Below are 22184 nucleotides of genomic sequence, written 5' to 3' on the forward strand. Positions count from 1 at the left end.
GGACTGGGCAGTGTTTCATTCTGCTGTGCATAGGGTCGCTATGGGTTGGTACCGACTCAATGGCTCCTAACAACAACAACAACAACAATGATTATATTTACCCCATCTTTCAAAGAACATATATGGAGACAACTTGGTTTGGATGATTGCTTCTCCCTGCCTTTTTTTGTTGTTGTTCATTCTAGATCTTGTTTGGTCAATTTCCAGAAGTACATCAGTAAGACGCACAAGAACTGTAGTTCGCAGCTCTGCAAGGAAAAAGGCCAGTACACAAACCTTTTCAGTTGGTTTTATTTCTTCAGGAATTTTCTTACAAAGTGAATTGACCTTGCACCGTTAACTCAATGCAATCTTAAGAAAATACAGGCAGTATGCTTTAGAAAAAAATGACACATGCTCTAAGCAGCCATCTTACTTGACAATCATTTTACACAACTTTGCCCTTTTGTGGTGTGGAGGTGGAGCTATTTTTACATGTGAATGATTAAATCTGTACACATTCTTGCTGACCTCTCTGCAACCCCTGATGGTATTGGGAGACTGCACAAGGCTAGCTGGGGGATCTCATTCCAAGGTTTCAGTAGCTAAGGGCTGTTTGGTCACCAGAAGTGTCATCCCCAGAAAATCTGGCTGAGGTCCAGGCAGTAAACACACACCCCCCCCCACACACACAGACCTTGAAGTTACTCCCACTGCAATAGTATTTACGGACTCCATAAACCATTGCCAATAAGTCCATTTTGACTCACGTGACCCCATGTGTTAGAGTTCAACTGCTCCGTGTGGATTTCTTAGCTGTAATGTTTACAGAAGCAAATTGCCAGGTCTTTTTGATACAGTGTTGCTGGGTGGGTTCAAACTGCCAACCTGTAGGTTAATAGTTCAGTGTAAACTGTTTGCGCCACAGGATGGGTGGGCTAAACTGCATTCCATGAAGGAAGAGGCACTGTTTTCTTGTTCCCTTTGTAGTTAGAGCCCTTTGAGAGTCTGGGATACTGCAGCCTGAGAACCTTCCACTCCAGCCCTAGGGTTTAGCTCTCCATCCTCAGAACATCCTCAGAAAGTTGAAGGCCGCTTTCAAGTCCCTCAGCTCAACAGTGTCTGCATCTGATAGATTTTCACTCCAGAAATTGTGGGCTAGGAAGGAACACCAGCTCCACTGTTTTGGGGCTTTCTGTTCAACAGCCCAGCTCGAGCATGGAATTGAATTTGAAGAAGCAGGTGGCTTTGTTTCCACCCACTCAGTCAAACTAGTGTGAGCAGGTCTGTTTGGGAACCACAGAGACCTACACCAAGAATTTTTTCTGGTCATCAAGCCTCATAAACCTGCCGGTTTAACATCCACTAAACTGGGAGACAGTGAAGATTCCTAGTTCTAGCAGCTGAGTTTCTCCTCACATTGATTTCTTGGGAGTTTGGGGAACAACCAAGGGCCCCTAAAGCCTCCAATGTAGAGCCCAGGGATAAAAGAGATCCTGGAGAAAGTGTCTCAGTCATTTCTTTTCTTCTGGAAGGTTCTCTTACATGAGATACCAGTTAGTCCCAAAGTACCTCTCCCAGAGGGACAGGTGGTATCTGCACCCGAGCAGGCCTGGCAGGTGTAGGAAAAAGGTGACAGGAGAGGGTGCAAGTGGCAGCTGAGGGCATCTGAGAAGTTGTATTTGTGGAGCTGGTCTCCGGATTCATTTGAGTAGGATCCCACTATGATGCCAGAGTTGTGGGAAACACAAGTCCTAAGTCAGAGCAATGCTGAACACAGGTTTCTGGGAATCTTCAGGGCCTCCAGGAATGCCGGGCAGCTTCCTATCCAAGAGTAACTGTGAGACATGGAGAGGCCCTGGGGGTGAATTCGGAGAAGGTGAAGGTGGGGTGTGGGAGGGCAGTGGATAGGAAGGAGGAACATCTCACTCTGAACTGGGAGAAGCTGCAGAGTCTCCATCCTCAGGGTCCTGCCCTTGTGGGGAGATGGGCTGACCTCCCTTCACACGTTTCCACTTCATCCTCCGGTTCTGGAACCACACTTTGACCTGGAAGAGGAATCAAAGGAGCCCAGTCATGTTAGGGCCCTGTGACCCTTCTCTTTGTCATGCCCAAGCAAGCCAGGGTGTAGTTCCAGGAGCCCTAACTTGAAACCTTCACTGGCCCAAAGGCCCAGGAACAAAGACCAAGCAGAGGGCACTCAGATTGGCCTAGAAGCTTGTCTGCTGGTCTGCAGATAAAACCAGGGACACGTGTGCTAAAAATCACTCTGCATTGGTCTTGCCTCCTTTCACATGCCCTGCCCCCACCCTCTCCTTCCATTCCCCATTCTCCACTTATCTGGGAGCACAGGATCACCAGTGCCAGCCTTTGTTACTGTTTTTATGTGTCATCAAGCAGAGTCTGATTCCTAGTGGCCCTCTATGACACAGTAGAATGGTCCCATAGGGTTTCTTTTGTTAAGTGCCATTAAGTATCAGTTCGGACTCAAAGTGCCCCTGTAATAGCGGGGGTGGGGGACATCTGATCTGTGGACCAAGTAAAGTCCCAGAAAGCATTTGGTCTGGCCTTGCCAAAGAAGCCACAGTTCCACTCATCACATTGTTATTGTTGTGAAGTGCCATCAAGTCTGACTCATAGCAACCCTGTCTAGCATTTCCAAGGAGTGGCTGGTGGGTTTGAACCACTGACCTTGTGGTTCAAACTGATCTACGGTCCAGTGCATTGTCCTGTAGCATCACACCAGGACTCCAAGCCATCACATAGTTGTTGTTGTTAAGTGTCATCGCATCGGTTCTGACTCATAGTGATCCTGTATAGGGGTTTCTGAGGAACAGCTGGTGAATTTGAACCTCCAACTTTGTGGTTCAAATGACTTTGCAGTCCAGTGCATTAACCTAAAGTGCCGTCAAGTCGGTTCTGACCCATAGCGACCCTGTACAGGGTTTCCGAGGGTGTAAATCTTTACGGGAGTAGAAAGCCTCATCTTTCTCCCGCGGAGCGGCTGGTAGTTTCGAACCGCTGACCTTAAGGTTCGCAGCCCGATTCGTAACCACTACGCTACCAGAGCTCCTTCTAGCCATCACATTAGTAGTGCGTTAATTAATTGTTTAACCAAATATAGCAGGCTAATTTTTTAAATGATAATTTTGTATGTTATAATTTTGGGCAGGAAAAGGTCCCCCACCCCTGGTGTGGTACTGTAGGATAAGCACTAGACTGCAAAGTCCTTTGAGTTGCAAGGTTGGTGGTTCAAACTCACCAGCCTCTCCTTGAAAACCCTATGCAGGGTTGCCAGGAGTCAGAACCAACTCGATGACACTTGTGAGCAACAAAAACACTGCTGTATAAGGTTTCCAAGGAGTGGCTGGTGAGTTTGAACTGCTGACCTTGCAATTCAAACCGACTTGGGGTCCAGTGCTAACCCTACAGCACCATACCAGGATGCCAGGGTTTCTTTTAGGCACATTTCCAGTTTAGATAGCTCTGGTCTGCCCATTTCTGAGCTTCAGTATTGCATGAAGGTTGGGATTAAGACCCTGTTGTTTCCAAAGAGGTCAAGAAAGAGGTCTCGGAGCTAGAAAATAATAGAGGCAGGATTTGAGTCTAAGTCTTCTGATATGAAATTCAGCACTCTGGTATAGAGTTTTACAAACTGAAAGTTGCTTTCATGTCAGAGCCAAAAATAATGGGTCCAAGTTTTCCTTAAAGGGTATCAGGAACCATTTCCACTTCTGAATCACCTGGAGAACTTATTAGAAATGCAGATTCCCAGCCCAACCCAATCTCACTGCAGAACTGCCCTATGGAGCTGGGGCTCCAGAATCGGCATTTGAAACAAGCGATTCTGGGGACTCCAATGCCCACTTAAATTTAAGTGTTTCGTCAAAAGGCACCTAACAACAACAACCACAAGCTCCCAGTCAAGGCTGGCTGTACTGGGGGAGAGGGGGGAAGTAGGGAGAGAGGGCTTTGCAAATTCTGATTGCTGCCCCCTATCCCAGTGAACAATCTCTAGGGGTGGAGCCCGGGCATTGTGCTAAAAAAATCTCTCAGTTAATTCTCCCTTACTGATACTGTTGAGAACCACTGGACTAAGGAGAGGGAGGTGAGAAAGCAAAAGGCTTAGTAAGGGTGAGAGAAGAGCATAAGGAGACTGGAGGAACAGAGGAAAGCAAAGAGGGTCCAGAAGAGGAGGTGCCATCTGGGCCACACCTGCCGCTCAGAGAGGTCCAGGTTCACTGCGATCTCGTATCTCCGGAGCCGAGTCAGGTAGTTGTGGTGCGCAAACTCAGCCTCCAGCTCTCGTAGCTGTTCCTTGGTGAAGGCTGTCCTCTCCTTGCGGGCCTTGCTGCTACCTTCAGGTTTTCCTCGATTCTCCTGGTTATCTGGGGAGAGAGATCCACACCAGGAAGCTTGTGAGCCAAAGATGCCTTAGTTGCCTTTCTTTTACTCTTCTTTCTCTCTCTGATTTCTAAAAAAATCTGAGAAAAAAGCTACCTTGCCTCCTCATCGTCCCTTCAACGTCTTAGCCTTCTGAGAATTGGGGAGTCCATATTTGCTCCCAACCTCAGGTGCGCCCCCCTCCTCTCCACTCACCCCCACCTTTTTTATTCCTGAAGCTCATGAAGCTGTTTGGCTAGCTAATGCTCACCATCACTCAGGCTATATTAGTGACAGAAAGCTTGTGGGGTGACACAAGGCAATTCTTGAATTGTGGTCCCTAGAACAGCAGCTGTAGCATCATCTGAGAACTTGTTAGAAATGCAAATCCTTAGCCCTACCCCAGTGTAACGAGCTCTCCAGGGAATGTGATGCATGGTCAAGTGTTCAAGGCATTGTTCTAAGTGTGATCCCGTGCTGGCAATGATAGCATCACCAGGAGCTGGTCACACATGCCCTACCACTAAATCCGATCTGTATTTTAGTGAGCTCCCAGGTTTGTGTGCCCATGGAAACTGAAACGAAAGACCTTGAGTTGCTTTTCCTCTTTGACACTGGGAGGGGCAAATCTGGAAAATCCATCTGGACATCTGTGAAGAAGGTCCTGAGCTAGACACAGTGGGAGGCAGGGCTCAGTTACAAGTGCTAACAGGGGCCCAGGGGAACAGACTGCCAGGACTTGTACCAAACATCTTACCAGTACAGTACTAGTTGTCATCAAGTTGGTTCTGACTGACGGTAACCCCATGTGTGTCAGAATAGAACTGGCTTCCATAGGGTTTTCAAGGCTGTGATCATTCAAAAGCAGATTTTTTTTCTGAGGTGCCTCTTTGTTGATTTGAACTGCCAACCTTTTCGTCAGTATTCAAGAACTTAACCATTTAGGTCATCCTTACATTCTCATGCTAACCTAGCCACGTGAATTCTAGTTTCACCCCATTTTATAGACCAGGAAAATAAACAGAGATGTTAAACAAGATGTCTAAATTCTTTTCATCAAGACAGGAATCAAAGCGAGGCAGTTTGACTCACATACTTGTATTCGAGTTTATATTCTAAAGCACTTGGTTTGTGGAAGGCTGTGGCTTACAGTGGGAACTCTAACTTTATTTTGAGTCTTGACATAAATTCAGACCCCATTTGAATTATTCCTGACCATTACCCAGCAGTTCTGCTCTCAAAGTATGTTAGAAAGTAGATTACACTCCCAATGATTTACCAACAATAGCAGAGTTATCTAAAAGTTGGGGCACTAGTGGCTATGACAGAGGGTACAATGGCCAGGAGTTAATACCACAAACACCACTAAGCCACGTGGTCAAAACCCCAGTATCAATCCTGCAAACTTGTAAAATCTGCAGTTGTGTATGCATCCCAACCCTGGTCTCTCCCAACCCTCGTTTCTTTTACCCTGCCTGTGACAGTAATGAATTGATCTGCGCTCAATCATGATTTTGTGCTGGTTTCTTTGGTTTTCCATCATCTGTAATTAGCTCCTTTGGTGTGAATTCATTGGACACTATCTTGGCCTCATGTTGATGGTTTCCATCATCTGCATGGTTGTCTTTGTCTTGCTTTTGTCCTATTCAAAACTTAATAAAGGACTCTCTATAGACTATGTAAAGAAAACAAAAGTCCTCACCACTGGACCAATAACCGACATCAGGATAAACAGAGAAAAGATAGAAGTTGTCAAAGACTTCATGTTGCTTGAATCAACCATCGACACTCATGGAAACAACAATCAAGAAGTCAAATGACATATTGTATTAGGCAGATCTCTGCACAAGACCTCTTTAAAGTATTCAAGAGCATAGAAGTGAGTTTGAGGACTAAGGTGCATCTGACCCAAGTCATGGTATTTTCAATAACTTCATATGCATGTGAAAGTTGGACAGTCAATAAATAATACTCAGAAGGATTGATGCATGTCATGGTGTTGGAGGAGAATATTAAAAGTACCATGAACCGCCAAAGGAACAAACCAATCTTCTGAAAGAAGTAAAGACAGAATGCTCCTTAGAAGCCAAGATGGCCAGACTTCATCTCTCATCCTTTGGACGTATTACCAGGAGGGACCATTCCCTGGAGAAGGACATCATGGTTGGTAAAGTGGAGGGTCAGTGTAAAAGAGGAAGACCCCAATGAGATGGATTGGCACAGTGGCAGGAGCAATGACTTCGAGCACAGTAATGACTGTGATTCTGGTGTGCATAAGGGTGCTATGAGTTGATACGGACTCAAACAAGGCTAAGTAACAACAGCAAACAAAATAAGTTTACACTTGGGTTCTTTTTCTCCTAGAACATATTGTTCAAAGGAAAAAGACGTAGTTTGCACAGTGTAAAGTGCTGAACAAATGAAAGGGTCTCCGCTATCTCTTGGTCAGTGGAAGGGGCAACTCTACTGTTACTTTAATGGGGGGCGGGGCACGCAGGAAGGAGACGCACCTACACAATTAGCCAACAAGGTTCACCAAGTTCAGTGAATGGCTACCAAGAACTACTTCTTTTCCTTTGGGGTTTTAACATTTAGAAGTTTTTCTGCAGACAAGGGGACTGTGACTAGGGCAGGTGTCTTATCCAAAGTCAACACCTGAACACCAAAATCTGCGCCCCGCCCATTCCCACCCTGCCATGTATATGTGTGTGTAGCCGGTAGGTCTAAGCTGGCCTGGAGAACCAGTGGGAGGACACGGACGGGTGGGGTAGGGGAAGAAAGCCGCCCACACTCCCCGCCCAGTTGCCAAGTTGCGGGGGCCGGGGAAGATGTAGAAATCTCGCATTAACCCTCCGTTCCAATTTGGAACTGTGAGTCTGGCTGGTTCCCTTCTCAGCGCTTCCTTCTGCTTTTCATGCAGTCCCTTTGTAGTGCAATCCTCTGCCCGAGAGCCACGTTGCCTGGGCAGCGGTGGGCGGCTCTAGGGCGCGTTGAGGCGCACGGCAAAGCCATCTGTGCGCCGGCCAAGGGCCAGGTAGCTGCTGCGCGCCCGCTGGGCTCTCCAGTGGGATGACGACTCGGCGCACCGCAGTCCGGGGCAGGTGGAAGAGTTCCACTCCGCAGGGACCCCCGGCTGCCCTGGTGCCCTAGTAGGGAGTGGATCAAGGCGTTTGGAACGGGTTGGCCGCCTGCGGGGCGCGTCCGGGGAGGAGGGAAAGGGGCGAGTTCCCGGCCCGGGCTGCCTGCCCGGTGGCCTCTGGCTCCTGGCCGGAGAAGCAGGCTCAGACCCCTCCGGAAGGGAGCGTGGGCTGGAGGGGAAGGACGCACAGCCCCGGGAAGGGGTCCCCGAGGAGTCCTCTGGCCTTGGCGGACGCCAGCGCCACACCCCCTTCTGGCCGCGGGCCCTGGAGGGGCGGTCACGCAGCGGATGCGCGGCCTTCCCGGAGCCTGCCGGCCCACGGGCCCGAGAGTGAGTCCAGGAAACCCGGGCCGCAGCTCAGCCCCCGGGTGGAGTCGGTGGCTCGGTTCACAATCCCCTCGGGCTCCAGAGCTCAATGTCCCCACCCTTCCGTGGAACGGGGGAGATTGTAAAAATCAGAGGACTAGCCTGAGATTTGAATCCCGAATCTCTTGCTGGCGATTTTGAGGATTTAGTGTCTCTGGGTCTCAGTCACCTCATCAAGAAACTGAGGGGAAGTAAGCACCTGCCCCACAGGGTTATTGAGAAGAGTGGACAAATTCGTATGTGGAAAATGCTTTAAAAACCATAACATGCTGGATTCTTTCAATTCTGCGGCTCCACAAAATGCTTTCTGAAGGGTTGGGGTAAAATTTCACCAAGGTTTCTGTGTGCCTGGTGCCACACTTGAGAATAAGTACTAGAAGGGACTTCAAAAAATTCGTGGAAAAATCCCATTTTACACTTACTTTTTGGAACCCCGTGGTATTGGTAATCCCCTTTAGCATTGTTACGGGGTCCCTAGGTGGTACACGTGGTTAACACGGGATTGATTTATAACCAAAAGGTTGATGATGCCTTTCACCCAGAGTACCTGGAAAGAAACGGCTGGTGATTTCTTTCCAAAAAACCAGCCTTTGAAAAACCTAAGGAGCGCAGTTCTCCTCTGACTCACAGGGTCCAGGTTGCGCCTTAATTGATTCTACAGCAACTGCTTAGCATTGTTTTTGTTGATCTCTGTGATTAGCTAATAGCGGTTTCCCCTGGGATGGAGCTGCTTTTGTCTCACCCTTGCTTCTAGCCCTAGATGCTCTTGTACATGTTGGGTAGGAAGCTTTTGTTAAATCTCTTCATTTTATAGAGGAGGAAGCCAGGAACTTACCCAGTATGCTCAGCAGCTTTTAGGTGGAAAAGCTGGGGTTCTAGACCCAGCTTACCTGACTCTAAGGAGCCCTGGTGGCATAATGCCATACATTGGGCTAATAAACACAAGGTCAGCAGTTCAAATCCACCAGCCACTCCTCAGGAGAAAGAGGAAGCTTTCTGCTCCCGTAAAGATCTACAGCCTTGGAAACCATACACAGGGTTGTTATGAGTTGGAATCAACTCTGTGGCAATGGATTTGGTTTTAGTTTGCCTGACTCTAGAGCAGTAGCTCTCAGCCTTGCATTGTTGTTGTTAAGTGCCGTTGGGTCAGTTCCGACCCATAGTGACCCTGTATAGGGTTTCCGAGGAGCTGCTGGTGATCTTAAACCGCCGACCTTGCAGTTCAAACGGCTTTGCAGTCTGGTGCATTAACCACAGCGCCACACCAGGCATTAGTATCTCCATTTTCCATCTGGCTGGCTGGGCCTGACCTACGGTAGCACTACTGGTCTCTACCTCCAGCCCCCTGGTAGCATTGTCCTGGATTTCAGTCCACACCTTCCCTCCCCTTCTCCCATACCTGCTTAGGCACATATAGGTTCTCTGTAGACCTCCCCTCCCCCTCCCCATCACACATACACACACACACACACACACACACACACACAGTTCTGCACATATCTTCCCTGGAGAGAAGAGAGAGGGAGAGGATCCCCTTGGAGCTGATCTTGCTCTGGCTGTATGACTGGCCACTGTCCACCAAGAGGCACCCCCCCACCCCCATCTCTTAGCTTCCACTTGAAATGAAGAGGACATAGAAACAAGCTTGGACCTTGAAGCCACGCTTACTTATGGTGGGGTGGGATACTGATGCAGGGAGGGCCCTGATCATTCACAAATTCTTACAGGGGAAAAACTTTCAAAACTGTTAGAAATAGTAAAAAAGGCCAGAGGATGGGGAACTCGCTGTGAAACCTGATGTGCACCTTGTGGACTCCTCTTTGTTCTGCAGCAGTATGGAAAATTGCAGCACTTTTTATCAAAATAGAAAAAGAGAAACTATAAACACTTGGTGTCTTCTCAAAGTCTTCAACCCAAAGATTGTGTCTGGCGCAGCAGGGGTAGGGGTGGTGGCAGGGGGGTTTCTCTTTCCTTCTGACCTGCCAAGTTCCCTGCCCAGAGCTGAGCAGAGGGGAGCTGTGTTTGCAGAGGTGTCTGAAGACCCTTTGCAGAACTTATTTGGACATTAACGCCTTGCAGATGTTGACTCTAAGCTCTGACCTTGGGCCAATCCCTTAAATTCTCTGAGTCTCAGTTTCCTCAGATATAAGGTCACTCAATGGCTACTAACAGCAACAGTATAGCCACTGTGATCATATGATTGTTGAGAAAGTGAAATGAAACGGATGGTGTGTTTTAACACCTAGCACAATGTAGCACAGTGCTGGAGACAATGTTGAGACTGTTGGAAACAACCATTTAAGAGTTTCTATTGGAGATGGTGCTGGAGTGATGGTTTATGGGTGGAGGTTAGAAAAGACTCCTTAAAGTCCCACATCTCTGTTGCTGTTAAGTGCCATCGAGTCGGTTCCGACCCATAGCAACCCTGTATAGGGTTTCCAAGGAGCAGCTGGTGAGTTTGAACCACCAACTTTGCAGTTCAAACCGACTTTGCAATCTAGCGCATCAACCCACAGCGCCACACTAGGACTCTGCCACGTCCCTAAGGCAGAGCAAAAGGAATGCCTTTGAAAGGTTTGGCATTTTTAATATTTTCTCTTTTCCATGAATTCTCTACATCTGCCTCTGCTTGGATCTAAGAATCCCTGGTGGGGTAGTGGGTTATGTGTTGGGCATAACCGCGAGGTCAGTATTAGAATCCACCAGACGCTCTGAGAGAGAAAGATGAGGCTTTTTGTTCCCATTGAGATTTATAGCCTTGAAAACCTTATACAGAGTCACTACAAGTCGGATATAATTCAACAGCGTACCACCACCACTACCTGCTTGGATCTGGTCACTACTTGGGGGACTTCAGCCTCCCGGGGGCCTGCAAGGCACAGTAACTAGATGTTCTAAGACTAACAAGCATGGGCCCCTCAGGCAGCGTGTCCCCTTTCCAGGATGGTAGGGGGTGCCCATGATTAGTTGACTTCCTCTATGGGTCAGGAGGAGCCATCCCTATCCCAGCCCCTCACAGTCTTAGACTCCCAGCAAGACACTCAGAGCATGCAGGCTGTGATGGAACCATCGACAGTGGCCAGACAAATGCAAACAGGATGCATGTGTGTGATTGTGGTTTCCACCCTGAGCTTTTACACCATCCAAGGCAAATTATTTCACAAATAGCCGTCACGTTTGGCAGGCCTTCTTAAAGTTAGCAGACAGCTCTATCAGAGCTACTACAGGGAGGTTCAGACAGACCCAGGGGAACACGCCTTTTTGGAGTTCTGCTATCTCTTCTTCCCAATTCGAACAGCATCATTTTATATCAATTTCTATCCACAATTGGATAAAGTCATGTGCCCCGTATTTGAGTAGCACTTTGCAGGTGACGATGGGTTTCTCTCTCCTAGAGAAAAACCTCTCATGGGCTTTCATATATACTTCAGAATTTGAGAATAGTAAAGCTGAAAGTAGACTAAGAGATGAACTATTATAATTAGTGTTTCATTTCACAGGTGAGTCCAGAGAAGGTAAAGAGACTGGCCTAAGGACACATAGCAAGTTAGTGATAGAGTTGAACTAATAACCCAGAATTCCTTGATATTTTTACACTATCAGGCTGATTCCTACTATATCTTCTTAATTATTCTGTCCAGAATTAATGGCTAGAGAAATTAAGACCCGAAGAAGTTAAATGCCTTGCCCGAGGTCCCTTGGGACCATTCCAGGCTGTGGCCAATATATCATGCTGCCGTTGGGGGGAGAATGGACATGAAGGGACAGTATCTGTCCAGGTTTGTGTCCTGGGATTTCTCAAGAGAGAAGAAGACCTCTTGGGAATAGTGTGATTGGTCAATACCTCGACAAACCCTCGGAAAACAACATTTGCAGCTTTCTCCCAGTCACAGTGTGGACATATTGATATTAGTTCTGTTACTGTTAACTTCCAAACGAAGGATTAAGCCATCAAAACAACTGGGTGACGCCTACCTGAGACTTGCTAGGTATTTGAATCTGGGACCTCCCCCAGCTTCCTGGGACAGACCAGTTTTTTTCCCTGGATCTTGGCCCACCTCAGTGTCCAGGCCTGTCCCCTCTCCTGTGAGTGCCCAAAGAGACACAGGAAAGGTTCTTGATTCTCTAGGCCTTTAGGGGTCTGCTTTCTGGATTGGGATGCCTGGAGCTGGAGCTGGCTTCCAGAAGAGTCTCAGGTGGGGTGGGGCAGTCAGGGTAAGCAGAGGTCAGCAGGGACAGTGAGAGGGGGGTGACCTATGCCATGAGTAGGGGACAGATGACAGAGGAAGTAGAGGGGGAGGGAAACAGAGAGTCTGAGGAGAGGTGGAAACAGTGGGCCTCAAGATGGGGGTGGGGTGGGCATGGGCAGTGCTGGACTTTCTTTGTGTTTATAGTTTCCAGATGGCGCTCTCAGTTGTCACCAAAGGAAGTGTGGGCTTCGGGCGCCAGGCTCCACTGCTCACGCGCTTTCTCCAGCACTGTGTGCAAGGAAAACAGGGATAAACGCAATATGTGAGTGGATGGACTGGCGGAGCAAATGGCTAATGTGCTTGGCTGCTAAGCAAAAGGCTGATGGTTTGAGTTCACCCAGGAGCCTCAGAAGGAAGGCCTGGTGGTGTTCTTCAGAAAAACCAGACACTGAAAACCCTGTGGAGCGCAGTTCTACTCAGGGGGTTGCCTGAGTCAACTTGTGGAGAGCTGATAAAAGGATGGGAAAGGTGGGCAGCGTCCTGGACAGAAGTTAGCAAGCCTGATTCAGTGAGCAGAAAGGGAGTTGGAGACAGGGGCCTTTAGTACTGCTCCTCAGAAAGAAAGGACTCTGGGATCACCCCCTACCTGCCTGGACCAGGCACCTCTGGTTTATTGACCTCAAGGAAGTAGGCAGAACCCTAAGCGCCTAGTCGGGTAGGGCCTTTGGACCCAGCTGATGCGGTCCTCTGCTGACCTTCTCATGGCCACAGGCTCTCTTATCCTAATATCTTGGAAGCTGCTGAGGATGCTGTTGCCTCTGGAGAAACTGACTTTCTACAGAACTTTGCACCTGGGCCTGAGGGCACCCAAGCCGAGGTTTGTCCTGGAGCCTCTGAGTTAACATAGTCTCTGAGCAGGGCTCCTGCCTAGGGCCCTTCTCTGCTGGTCAGAGGTCAGGCCACAGGGGAGGCTGCCTGCAGGTGGGGTTCCAGCTGCTTGCTCCCTAAGGCTTATCTTTGCTGTGGGGAGGAGTCTGGGGATGGGGAGAAAGATGCTGCAAAGCTGTGCAGCCATTCAAACTGTACCCTGGCCAGGACACGACCCTGCACCAGGGGGTTTTCAGGGATCAGGCAGGTTGACTGGGGCAGACTGTAAGGCTCTGTCTGTGCTCCTTGGGTCCCTCTGCCTGACCAGGCATTAAGTGTGGGCAGCCTGGGTGCAACCAACATCAGGCAAAGACTCTGAACAGAGACGGGAACTCATTTGTAGGTTTGGGAAAGCTGGTTTGAGGGGTTACCATGCAACAGACAGCTATCTAGAATCTCATTTAGTACCCAAGGCAGCCCTCTGCGGGAGATAGAGTTCCTCTTCATTTTTCAGAGGAGGAAGCAGGGCTCAGTGAGGTTCAGGACTCACCTGAGGTTATAAAGTAGGAATCTGGGTGGCACGCTTAACCTTGGTCCCCAGCCACATCAAATGGATTTGAGATCACCAGTGCCTTAGGCAGAATCACTCTGAGGCCCAGGTGGCACTCATGGGTCTTGCCCATTTATTTTGTTGTCGCCACTACAACTACCTCTTTCTTCCTTTGTCAAACAGCCCTACTATTTACAGAATCATTCCTAGACTTGGCTCCTCTTTTTATGTCTTTATTTGATGGTATGGACTCCTGATGTGGTGCTGTAGTATCAGCACTGGACTGTGAACCTCAAGGTCAGCAGTTTATCCAGAGTTGCTTTGAGTCAGAATTCACTAGATAACACATAACAACAGCAACAATTTGATGGTATGGGAGTGCAGTGGCTCTGTACGATAAGCACTGGACTTCCAACTGCAAGGTTGATGGTTCATGCCCACTAAACTATCTGTGGGAGAAAGATGAGGTTTTCTGCTCCTGCAAAGATGTACAGCCTTGGAAACCATATGTTGTTAAGTACTGTTGAGTCAGTTCTGACTCATAGCAACCCTGTATAGGGTTTCCAAGAAGTGGATGATGGGTTTGAACCACTGACCTTGTGGTTGGCAGTCTTTTATTTATCCTATAATGTCACATTATACAGGGCCACTATTAAGTCAGAACCAACTCGACGGCACATAGCAACAACAACAATTTGATGCTGTAAAAATTCAGGGATTTGTTTGTGGCCAGAAACAATACCTTATCCCAAGTGGGAAATTCTAGTGGAGGATGGATCCTGGGCTAGGAAAGCTCTGAAGTCCACCCGACTCTGAGAGGCTGGTTTTGTTAGAGGGGTTTGTAACTGGAGCATTTGTATGGCAGCTAGAACCCTGTCCCTGTTTCTACAACCCCCTCAACACCCCCCTACCCACAGGGGGTCTCTGTGCACACCAGCAAAAGGCACCCTGTCCTCTACATTGGAGCACACAGCCACACGCCAGATAGGTGATAATGGGTCCTCCCAGCTGCTTAGCTGTGGCTGCTTCTCCAATGTGCTGCCCAGTCATGGCAACCTGGTCTTGGGGATCTGGTTCCAGCCTTCCCTAGGGGGCTTCTCTGCAGAGTCAGCCCAGCCTGCAGGTGGGTGTTTATGAGTCTTTCTAACCCCATCCCTCACCCTGGCCCTGGCCTGGTTTTATGATGAAAGCCTAGCTCTGCACACGTCTCTTCTGAATAACAATGTGAGGAGCCTGATGGATTTTGCAGAAACACAGTGTACAGGGTAGAAACCCTCATGCCAGGCAGAAGAAACAGAGGCTGTTAACTAAACAATGAATGAGCTTCTCCCAAGTGCGAATGTTTGGAGGAGCTAGGGAGACTGCAGGTGAATCAGACAGTTCAGCCCTCCAGACATTTCCCTTTTAGGGGGAGAGGCAACCCTATGCATATGTAACTGTGGATGTGAGAGCATTGTAGGGATATGGGTGTAGGCGGATCAAGAAAGGATTATTGAAAGGTGGCTTTTGAGCTGGATCTTAAAATTAGTAGAACTCCAACAGGCAGAATATTGGAAAATAAGAAGGTGTTTGAGACAAATGGAAGCCCCTGAGCAGAATCAGGAGGGAGGAACCAGACAGCAGAGTGTGTTTGCACCCTGGTTAATGAAAAGGATTCATTCATTCAGTTACTAACCCCAAGGCTGGAAATTTGAGCTCACTCTGAAGCGCCCAGAAAGAAAGTCCTGACAATCCACTTCCTAAAATGCACAGGTCTACTCCAACACGCATGGGGCCACACTGAGTTAAAGTCAACTCATGGCAAAGCAAGGCTGGTGTGGCTTCATGGGAGGGTAAGAGGGTGTGGAGGTCAGGTCGGAAGGTGGTCTGTAATAGGTTAAAGGCAAGAGGAGTCAAGTTGTCGAGAATGCTTCAACCTTCACCAAGTGAGAGTTTGGGTTGGGCATGGGCAAGAGGAGATCGGCTCTTGAAAGGGAGAAGTAGTGAAAGGATTGCTGGGAATGCTGGCATGGGTGAGAGCAGAGAAGGGTCCAGGTATGGCATGCTCCCTGGACACCACTTGAGGGGGAGGAGGGATGCCAATGAGCAGTTTTTAGTCGACATCTTAACCTCCATCGCCAGCTGTGAAACATCATTCAGCAACTGGAAGCCAATTGCCACAGGCGTTATCTTCCATAGATACCTGGATGCTGAGACCTGGAGTTTGATTAAAGGAACCCCAGCAGAGTGAGTGTGCACTGGCTGTGATCAGATTCACCTGTAGCAGGCCGATCACACACAACCTTCCCTTGAACCCCATCAGGAAATCACCACGAAATTCCTCACTCTCATAAATTAAGAACCACCACGGTAGCAAGGACACTTTTGGGGAAAACAGCAGCGACCTTCCCTTGAACCCCATCAGGAAATCACCACAAAATCCCTCGCTCCCATAAGTGAGAGACAACCACAGTAGCCAGGACAATTTGGGGCGGGCGGGCCTCACAGCTGTTCCTGCCAGCAGGGGTCTTAAACACCCTCATGTAGGGTAATATCACAGTGGTCTCAATCAGTGTGTGTTGTGAGCCAACAAGATGTGGCAGTGCAGGGGAGGACCAGGACTCCATTTTGAGCCCCATCTTCCAGAGAGACTGAGGAGGTAGCAGTTGGGGATGGCAGAGAGAAAGAAGAGTAGGGAGAGAAGAGACCGTTCCCATTGTAACAAACTTGCAGTAACTTCCAGTTACGGGAGCCTCCTCAGCAAGCCAGGATGCGGTACATTTACCAGACACACTCACCCACTAACTTCTCCAGCCAACCTCTGAGTTCCAAGGTCCTAATTAATGAAAACCAGATTTTAAGACCAACAATGATTGCAATAAGTTCCCACGTGATCCCCTAGACTCAGGAATTTCTGAGACAATGCATTTGAAATATTCGATTCCATTGTGCCTGTCAATATAAGGGTGTTTGTTAGACCCTGTGTTCTGAAGTCTGATTCCCAACGACTATTGACTGAACTTGCACTACGTACTGGGCACAGTGTTCATCTCATGGATCACCGAGTTGAATCTTCACAGCTAAGCTATATTGAAGTTGCTATTATTATATTCCTATACTACATCAGGGACAATGAGAGAGGCTTTGAAAAGTTAAGAACTTGCCCAACATCACTCAACCAAAAGTTGTCTGATTATGCAAACTATACTTCTGGCAGATGCTTGTCCCACATCCAGAAATGGCTCAGTTAGTACCAGGTGAGGGAAGTGAGGTGCTCACTTTGGGTGTAAAATACAAGGGATTCTTCAACCTTAATAATCCAGGTCAGTAATATTTTAATGCAATAATTAAAAAAAAAAATCAAAATGAATGCAAATATCCACAATGAAAAAGTACCAAAATTCTCAATGAAGACTAACAAGTGATGGGATCCGCAGGGTTGGGTGATGGGGGTAGTCTCTTGTGGGTTTGTCTGTACTGAGCTGTAGCTCTGATTCCTGGAGTTTAGAGACTTGCTCATCACTTTCCCTTTACTTGAGGTTCTTATGAAGTACATCTCTCCTACCTTCTTTCCTTTTAGTTAAATCCCAAGCAGATCGTTCAGCAATCGGGTAATAAAAATTCCCAAGTGAAACAGAGAGAGCGTTTGGAGTCACATGGGAATGAATGAACGTTAGCTTACTGTGCCCTGCTTCACACCACTGCTGGGGCTCCTGAGGGGAATTTATAGGAAAATCCAGGGTCACTCCTGAGTCGGGGAAGCCTACCCCAGAGCCTTTGAGGGGTGTGGGGCATTCAGCAGAGGATGCTCTTGTGCTCTTGGGGTGGTCAGCTTCTTGACATCTGAGCTGACTTCCTAAAGCAGTACCCTGGTCATTCACTGAAATGAGTAGGGCTCTTGGTTTTGCCCTTCTCTTCCCAAGGCCTTGACTCACAGTTTCCTGGAAGGCAGCTGGACGCAGCCTTTGGAGAGGGGTAGATGTATAGGAGGAACAGAGGCAGGCACTATGGAGGGGAAGCCGTTCAACTAGACACAGTAGCCAAGTTGTTGAGAGTTCCTTGGAAAGGAGAGGTAGAAAATTCTCCAGTTCTCGGCAAATCTCCAACCAGGCAGGGTTAGGAATTTAACCCACTGGGGAATTCAAGGGCCCTTCTATTTATCAAAGAAGCTCAGGTGACACCGTGGTTAAAGTGCTCCGCTGCCAAGTAAAAGATCTTTGGTTCAAATCCCCAGCTACTCTGCAGGAGAACAATAAGGCAGTCAAGCTTCCATAAAGACTTACAGCCTTGGAAACCCTAAGGGGCTCTATTACTCTTTCTACCAAGTTGCTAAGTCAGAATTGACTCTACTGAAGTAGAGTCAGTTTAGTCTATTGAACGAAGAAGATGCAGTGGTTAAAGTGCTCATCTGCTAACTGACCAGCTTGCTCTATGAGAGAAAGATGTGGCAGTCTGCTTTGGTAACTATGGCAGCTTTGGAAACCCCATCGGATAGTTTCGCTTTGTCCTACAGAGTCACTGTGGTTGGTATCAGCTCAGCAGCACAACGGTAATGGGTCTTTGGTTTATTTAGCAACCTAGTTGTTATGTGCCATGGAGTTGTGGAGTTGCTTCTGACTCATAGCAAATCTGTACAGGGTTTCCGAGGCTATAAATCTTTACAGGAGCAGAAAGCCTCATCTTTCTCCCTCAGAACAGCTGGTAGTTTCGAACTGCTGACCTTGTGGTTCGCAGCCCAATTCATAACCACTACGCTACCAGAGCTCCTAGCAACCTAAATGATGTAAATAATTAATGTGCTCAGCTGTTAACCAAAAGGTCAGATTTGAGTTACCCAGAGACAGGAAGAAAGGCCTGGTGATCAACCTACCTCTGAAAAAGCAGCCATTTGAAAACTCTGTGGAGTACAGTTCTGCTCTGACACAAAGTGTTGCCATGAGTCAAAAGTCATTAGATGGCAAACAACGCCCCCCCCCCCCGCCCCCGCCCATGTAGCAACCAGGGAGACAAAGTGTGGCTTGTCTATTCGATTTGCTATTTGAGGACAACAAGGGGGCATCTTCAAACATGAAGACAAAATATCATTGAAGAAATGAGTATTGTGCTTGAAATTTGATTAAAAGGTATATAGAGGATTTAGGATCTGAAGGCCTGGGTGTGAGCTCACGTCTAGGTTGACCTGGGACTGAGGGGCTTCCCAGCACAGGGGACCGGGCAAACTGGGATGAGGTAGTCGGTCTGCTTCATGCCATCCTAATGGTTTTCCCCTCAAATGTTCAGCTTCTCATTTTCCACATTTAGAATTCCGATAATACCACTTGCTGTGATTTGGAAAGACCAATCAATCGCTACAAAAGGACACGGTGGGTAAAGTAGAAAGTGAGTGGAAACGAGGGATCCCCTCACTGAGATGGCTTCACCCAGCAGCACACTCAAACATACCAATGATCATGCAGATGCCACCCTAACCAAGCCAAACCCATGGCCATTGAGTCCATTCCCATCCATAGTGGCCCTGCATAGAGTTAGCGAGACTGTACACCTTTAGGGGAGCAGAAAGCCTCATCTTTTCCCCTTGGAGTGGCTCATGGGTTTGAACTACTGATCTTGCAGTTAACAACCCAGTGCAGAACCCCTACCCTACAGCACCACCAGGACTCCTTAAGGATGACACAAGACGGAGCCATCTTTTGCTCGATTGTACATAGGGCACATGAATCTGAGTCAACGCCACCAACAGCAAAGTACCAATAACAATCACCCACCTTGTGAACTTGTAGGATTCAAAGCAGGGAAGGGATGCTTCCCATAGTTCCTTGAACCTCCCACTGCCAGACAGCCCTCCCACGCCTCATTTTCTTCTCAGTATGAGCTCTTTGGAGGCAAGACCATTTTATTCATCTCTGCACTCCCATTTACAATCTCTTGCTGGTACAACCTCCCAGGACCCAGGAGAACTGGGGATAGAGACTCAGCCCCCACTACCAGAGAATCCTAGAACTCTGAGGGGTAGAAACCCCAAGACCATCCGGTCTAGTATCATTCTTGGTAATATTGTTCCTCATTTCATGGTCAGGTAGCCAGAGAGGGTGAGTGACCCCCCCAAGGTCACAAAGTTAGTAAAGAAATGGTCAGTTGCTCCCAGCCACCTACCTGAAGTCTCCTTTCTCCGTCTGGTGGACTTCTTCTCCGTCTCATTGGCCGTGCTCCCAAGAACCCCGAAGTCCTCGCATGGACCTCCCACGTTGTCCATCAGATCTGGGCTGCTGGCCCCTATATCCCGGGACCCTCCAGCTGGGCCCTGGTTAAGCCTGCGCCGGGTCTCTGAAACAGGGAAGTGCCAGTCGGGGGGCTGTGGGAAGGCAGGGTGCTGCTCGGTGAAGATGCGCTCCTCCCGGGGCAGGCTGTGTGGGGTGGCCGCCAGACAGGAGGCTGAAAAGTCGGGGTACGCTGCTGTTGCTGTAGCCGGGAAGTCTGGTTTCTGGTGGAAGGAGAACGGGGTTGGCGGGTAGTGGGGGAGCCCCAATGTTCCATTGCCTTCTGAGTGAGGGTTTCGAAGGCAGCCCCAGACAGGGGCCGGGGGGTGGGGGTTCCGCATACAGCTGCTGGCCACAGGATCCATCTGGGTCTAGGTTGACGGCCTGCCTCAGATCTCTCAAATGTTTGACTCTTTACACTTGTTAGACTTAAAAAAAAAATTTTTAATGCAAAAATAATAATAAAAATAAATAGGAAGAAAAAAAAGCTCAACAGAAAATTTATCCAGTAACCAAAACTATAATCTCTCCTAAAAGTCCACACACATGTGACACACACCTAGGTTGGACTTCACTCCTCACTTCCTGTCCCCCCAGCACACCGGCCTGCCTATTGGGGTCTCTTGTAGTTGTATTTGTCGCCGATGACACTGAACATGTTCACTGGCCCAGCTCAGCCCCACCAGCTGATGAGGAACTCGTCCTGACGCCCGAAGCCAATGCCTGCAGAGGGCCAGTCCGGCACTCTGACACACACTCTTAAATCCTGCCGTGGGGAGAGAGTGACACATTTCTGAAGTGAAATGTGAGAGAGGAGAGGGAGGGGTTAACCCGTGCACACAGGATCCCCTCCAACCAAAACCCGAGTAGGCAACTATTAATCATCAGAAACCTTATATGCACATCTAATGGGATTTGCAGATGGAGACTTTTAAAGAAACATTGTCTGTATTTTTTTTTTTTTTTTTTTTAAAAAGAGGAGAGAGTAGCTGAGACACACAACCTCTTTAATGTGCCTCCTATAACACTATGAAGCTATTTTTATTGCACTGTTAACAAAATTCCCCAAGTCTTGGATTTGGAAAAAGCCTTAAGTCAGATCCAGAATCCATCAAACGCCAAATTCCAGGGAGCAAAGTGAAGAATAAATGCGAGAGACAAGTTTGCTGATTGCATTTGATTTAAAGACCCTTCTACAGCTGCCTGCAGAAAAGGAAGGTAGCTTTAAAGAATGCTTTTTCTTTTTGCAAGTCTCTGTGGCCCACTATGCTCTGTAGTATAAAGAAAGACACACTCTAGTAAAACGTCATTTCTCTCTGCCCAAAGTGACCCTCTCACTTTCTCAGTAACTTAAAAAAACAACCAGATTCTTCCTTCCGCTCTTTAGCTTCCAATTTAAATGCCAATTAGCCACACTTTTCTCTAGAGGAGTTTCCAAGTCATTTTTCTCCCCAGCAAAGGCAAGGCTCTTAAAAAAGAACCTTGAAGTTCCTCTGGACCTCCCTCCACCTGCTCCCTGCCCTCTTAACCTCCGCCCACCTGCTTCCCTTTGTGGACCCCAGAGGCTAAGGCCTCTATGGAATCTGGGCATGGAAATTGGAATCAAGGGGATTCTTTATATTTTTTCCTTTTTTGTATCAATATATATATAAAACATTAAAACACCAAACACACTGCTGTCGAGTTCATTCTGACTCACAGGGACAAAGTAGTACCATATAGAGTTTTAAAAAAACACTGCAATGCTTTATGGGAGCAGACAGCCTCATCTTTTTTCCAAGGAGCAGCTGGTGGATTCGAACTGCTGATCTTTTGGTTAGCAGCCCAACCCTTAACCCACTATACCACCAGGGTTCCAAATAGAACACAACATTTGTCACTGTATCAACTACACAAATCATATAGTACAAGAAATGTTGGCAAATTTTCCATCATCATAGATAGAAACTAACTCACTGTGTCACAAACAGTGGCTCCTAGCAGGGGGACTTTTGTTCCTCAGTGAAGTTCTCCTTGGCAAATAGGTCACTCACTCAGGTCTTCCCGGCGGCAGCTGGACAGAATCTCTTAGAGACTGATGTTTCAAACACACAAGGGTCGGAGCTCCTCTCCCATTGATAGTTCCAGAGCAGGACTAGCAAGATCGGAGAGAAAATGGGCATAGGACCTTAACAACAATGTCTCTTCTGGCCTTCCCCAAAGACACTTGGGTTCCCTGAGGAGGGCTTGTGGGTCTTAGCTTTGCAGACTAAAGGGGAGGGCCCTGGGGTAAGGGTATAAGCAATTCTCTAAGCAGACAGATGTAGGCAGAGAGGAAGGGGGCTCAAAGTGGGGGAATGGTGGCCATGACTTGCCTTTGACATAGAAACACTTGATACATATCCCAGTGGGCAGAACAAGAAACCAGCATCCCTATCTGGGAATGGGCAGCTGGGGCAAGGGGTATGGTAGATGGTGGAAGCAGTGGGTTCATT

General features: G+C 48.1%; 1 protein-coding gene across 2 annotated transcripts; it reads right to left on the reverse strand.

Annotated features, from left to right (window-relative positions):
* Positions 1-1901: 1901 nt before the first annotated feature.
* MEOX1 (mesenchyme homeobox 1) lies at positions 1902-20078 on the reverse strand. 2 transcript variants are annotated; one of them, XM_006832710.1, is made up of 3 exons: positions 19607-20078; positions 4195-4367; positions 1902-2027 (listed from the first exon to the last, which is right to left on the reverse strand). In XM_006832710.1, the coding sequence occupies exons 1-3, from the start codon at positions 20073-20075 to the stop codon at positions 1905-1907; spliced, it is 765 nt and encodes a 254-aa protein (XP_006832773.1). In that variant the 5' UTR covers positions 20076-20078; the 3' UTR covers positions 1902-1904. The 2 variants fall into 2 exon arrangements, with proteins under 2 accessions (XP_006832773.1, XP_006832774.1); XM_006832711.1 differs by lacking the exon at positions 4195-4367 and having other exon boundaries at positions 1942-2027; positions 19607-20075.
* Positions 20079-22184: the final 2106 nt, after the last annotated feature.

Source organism: Chrysochloris asiatica, unplaced genomic scaffold (genome assembly GCF_000296735.1).
Source record: "Chrysochloris asiatica unplaced genomic scaffold, ChrAsi1.0 scaffold00007, whole genome shotgun sequence".
In the NCBI taxonomy this organism is placed as follows: domain Eukaryota; kingdom Metazoa; phylum Chordata; class Mammalia; order Afrosoricida; family Chrysochloridae; genus Chrysochloris; species Chrysochloris asiatica.

Coding starts and splice junctions, on each gene's coding strand:
- MEOX1 (XM_006832710.1), bottom strand. CDS start 20,075: ATGGATCCTGTGGCCAGCAGCTGTATGCGGAACCCCCACCCCCCGGCC. Junction 4,368..19,606: donor ACGGAGAAAGGAGACTTCAG/GTAGGTGGCTGG, acceptor CTCTCTCCCCAG/ATAACCAGGAGAATCGAGGA. Junction 2,028..4,194: donor TGGACCTCTCTGAGCGGCAG/GTGTGGCCCAGA, acceptor TTCCTCTTCCAG/GTCAAAGTGTGGTTCCAGAA.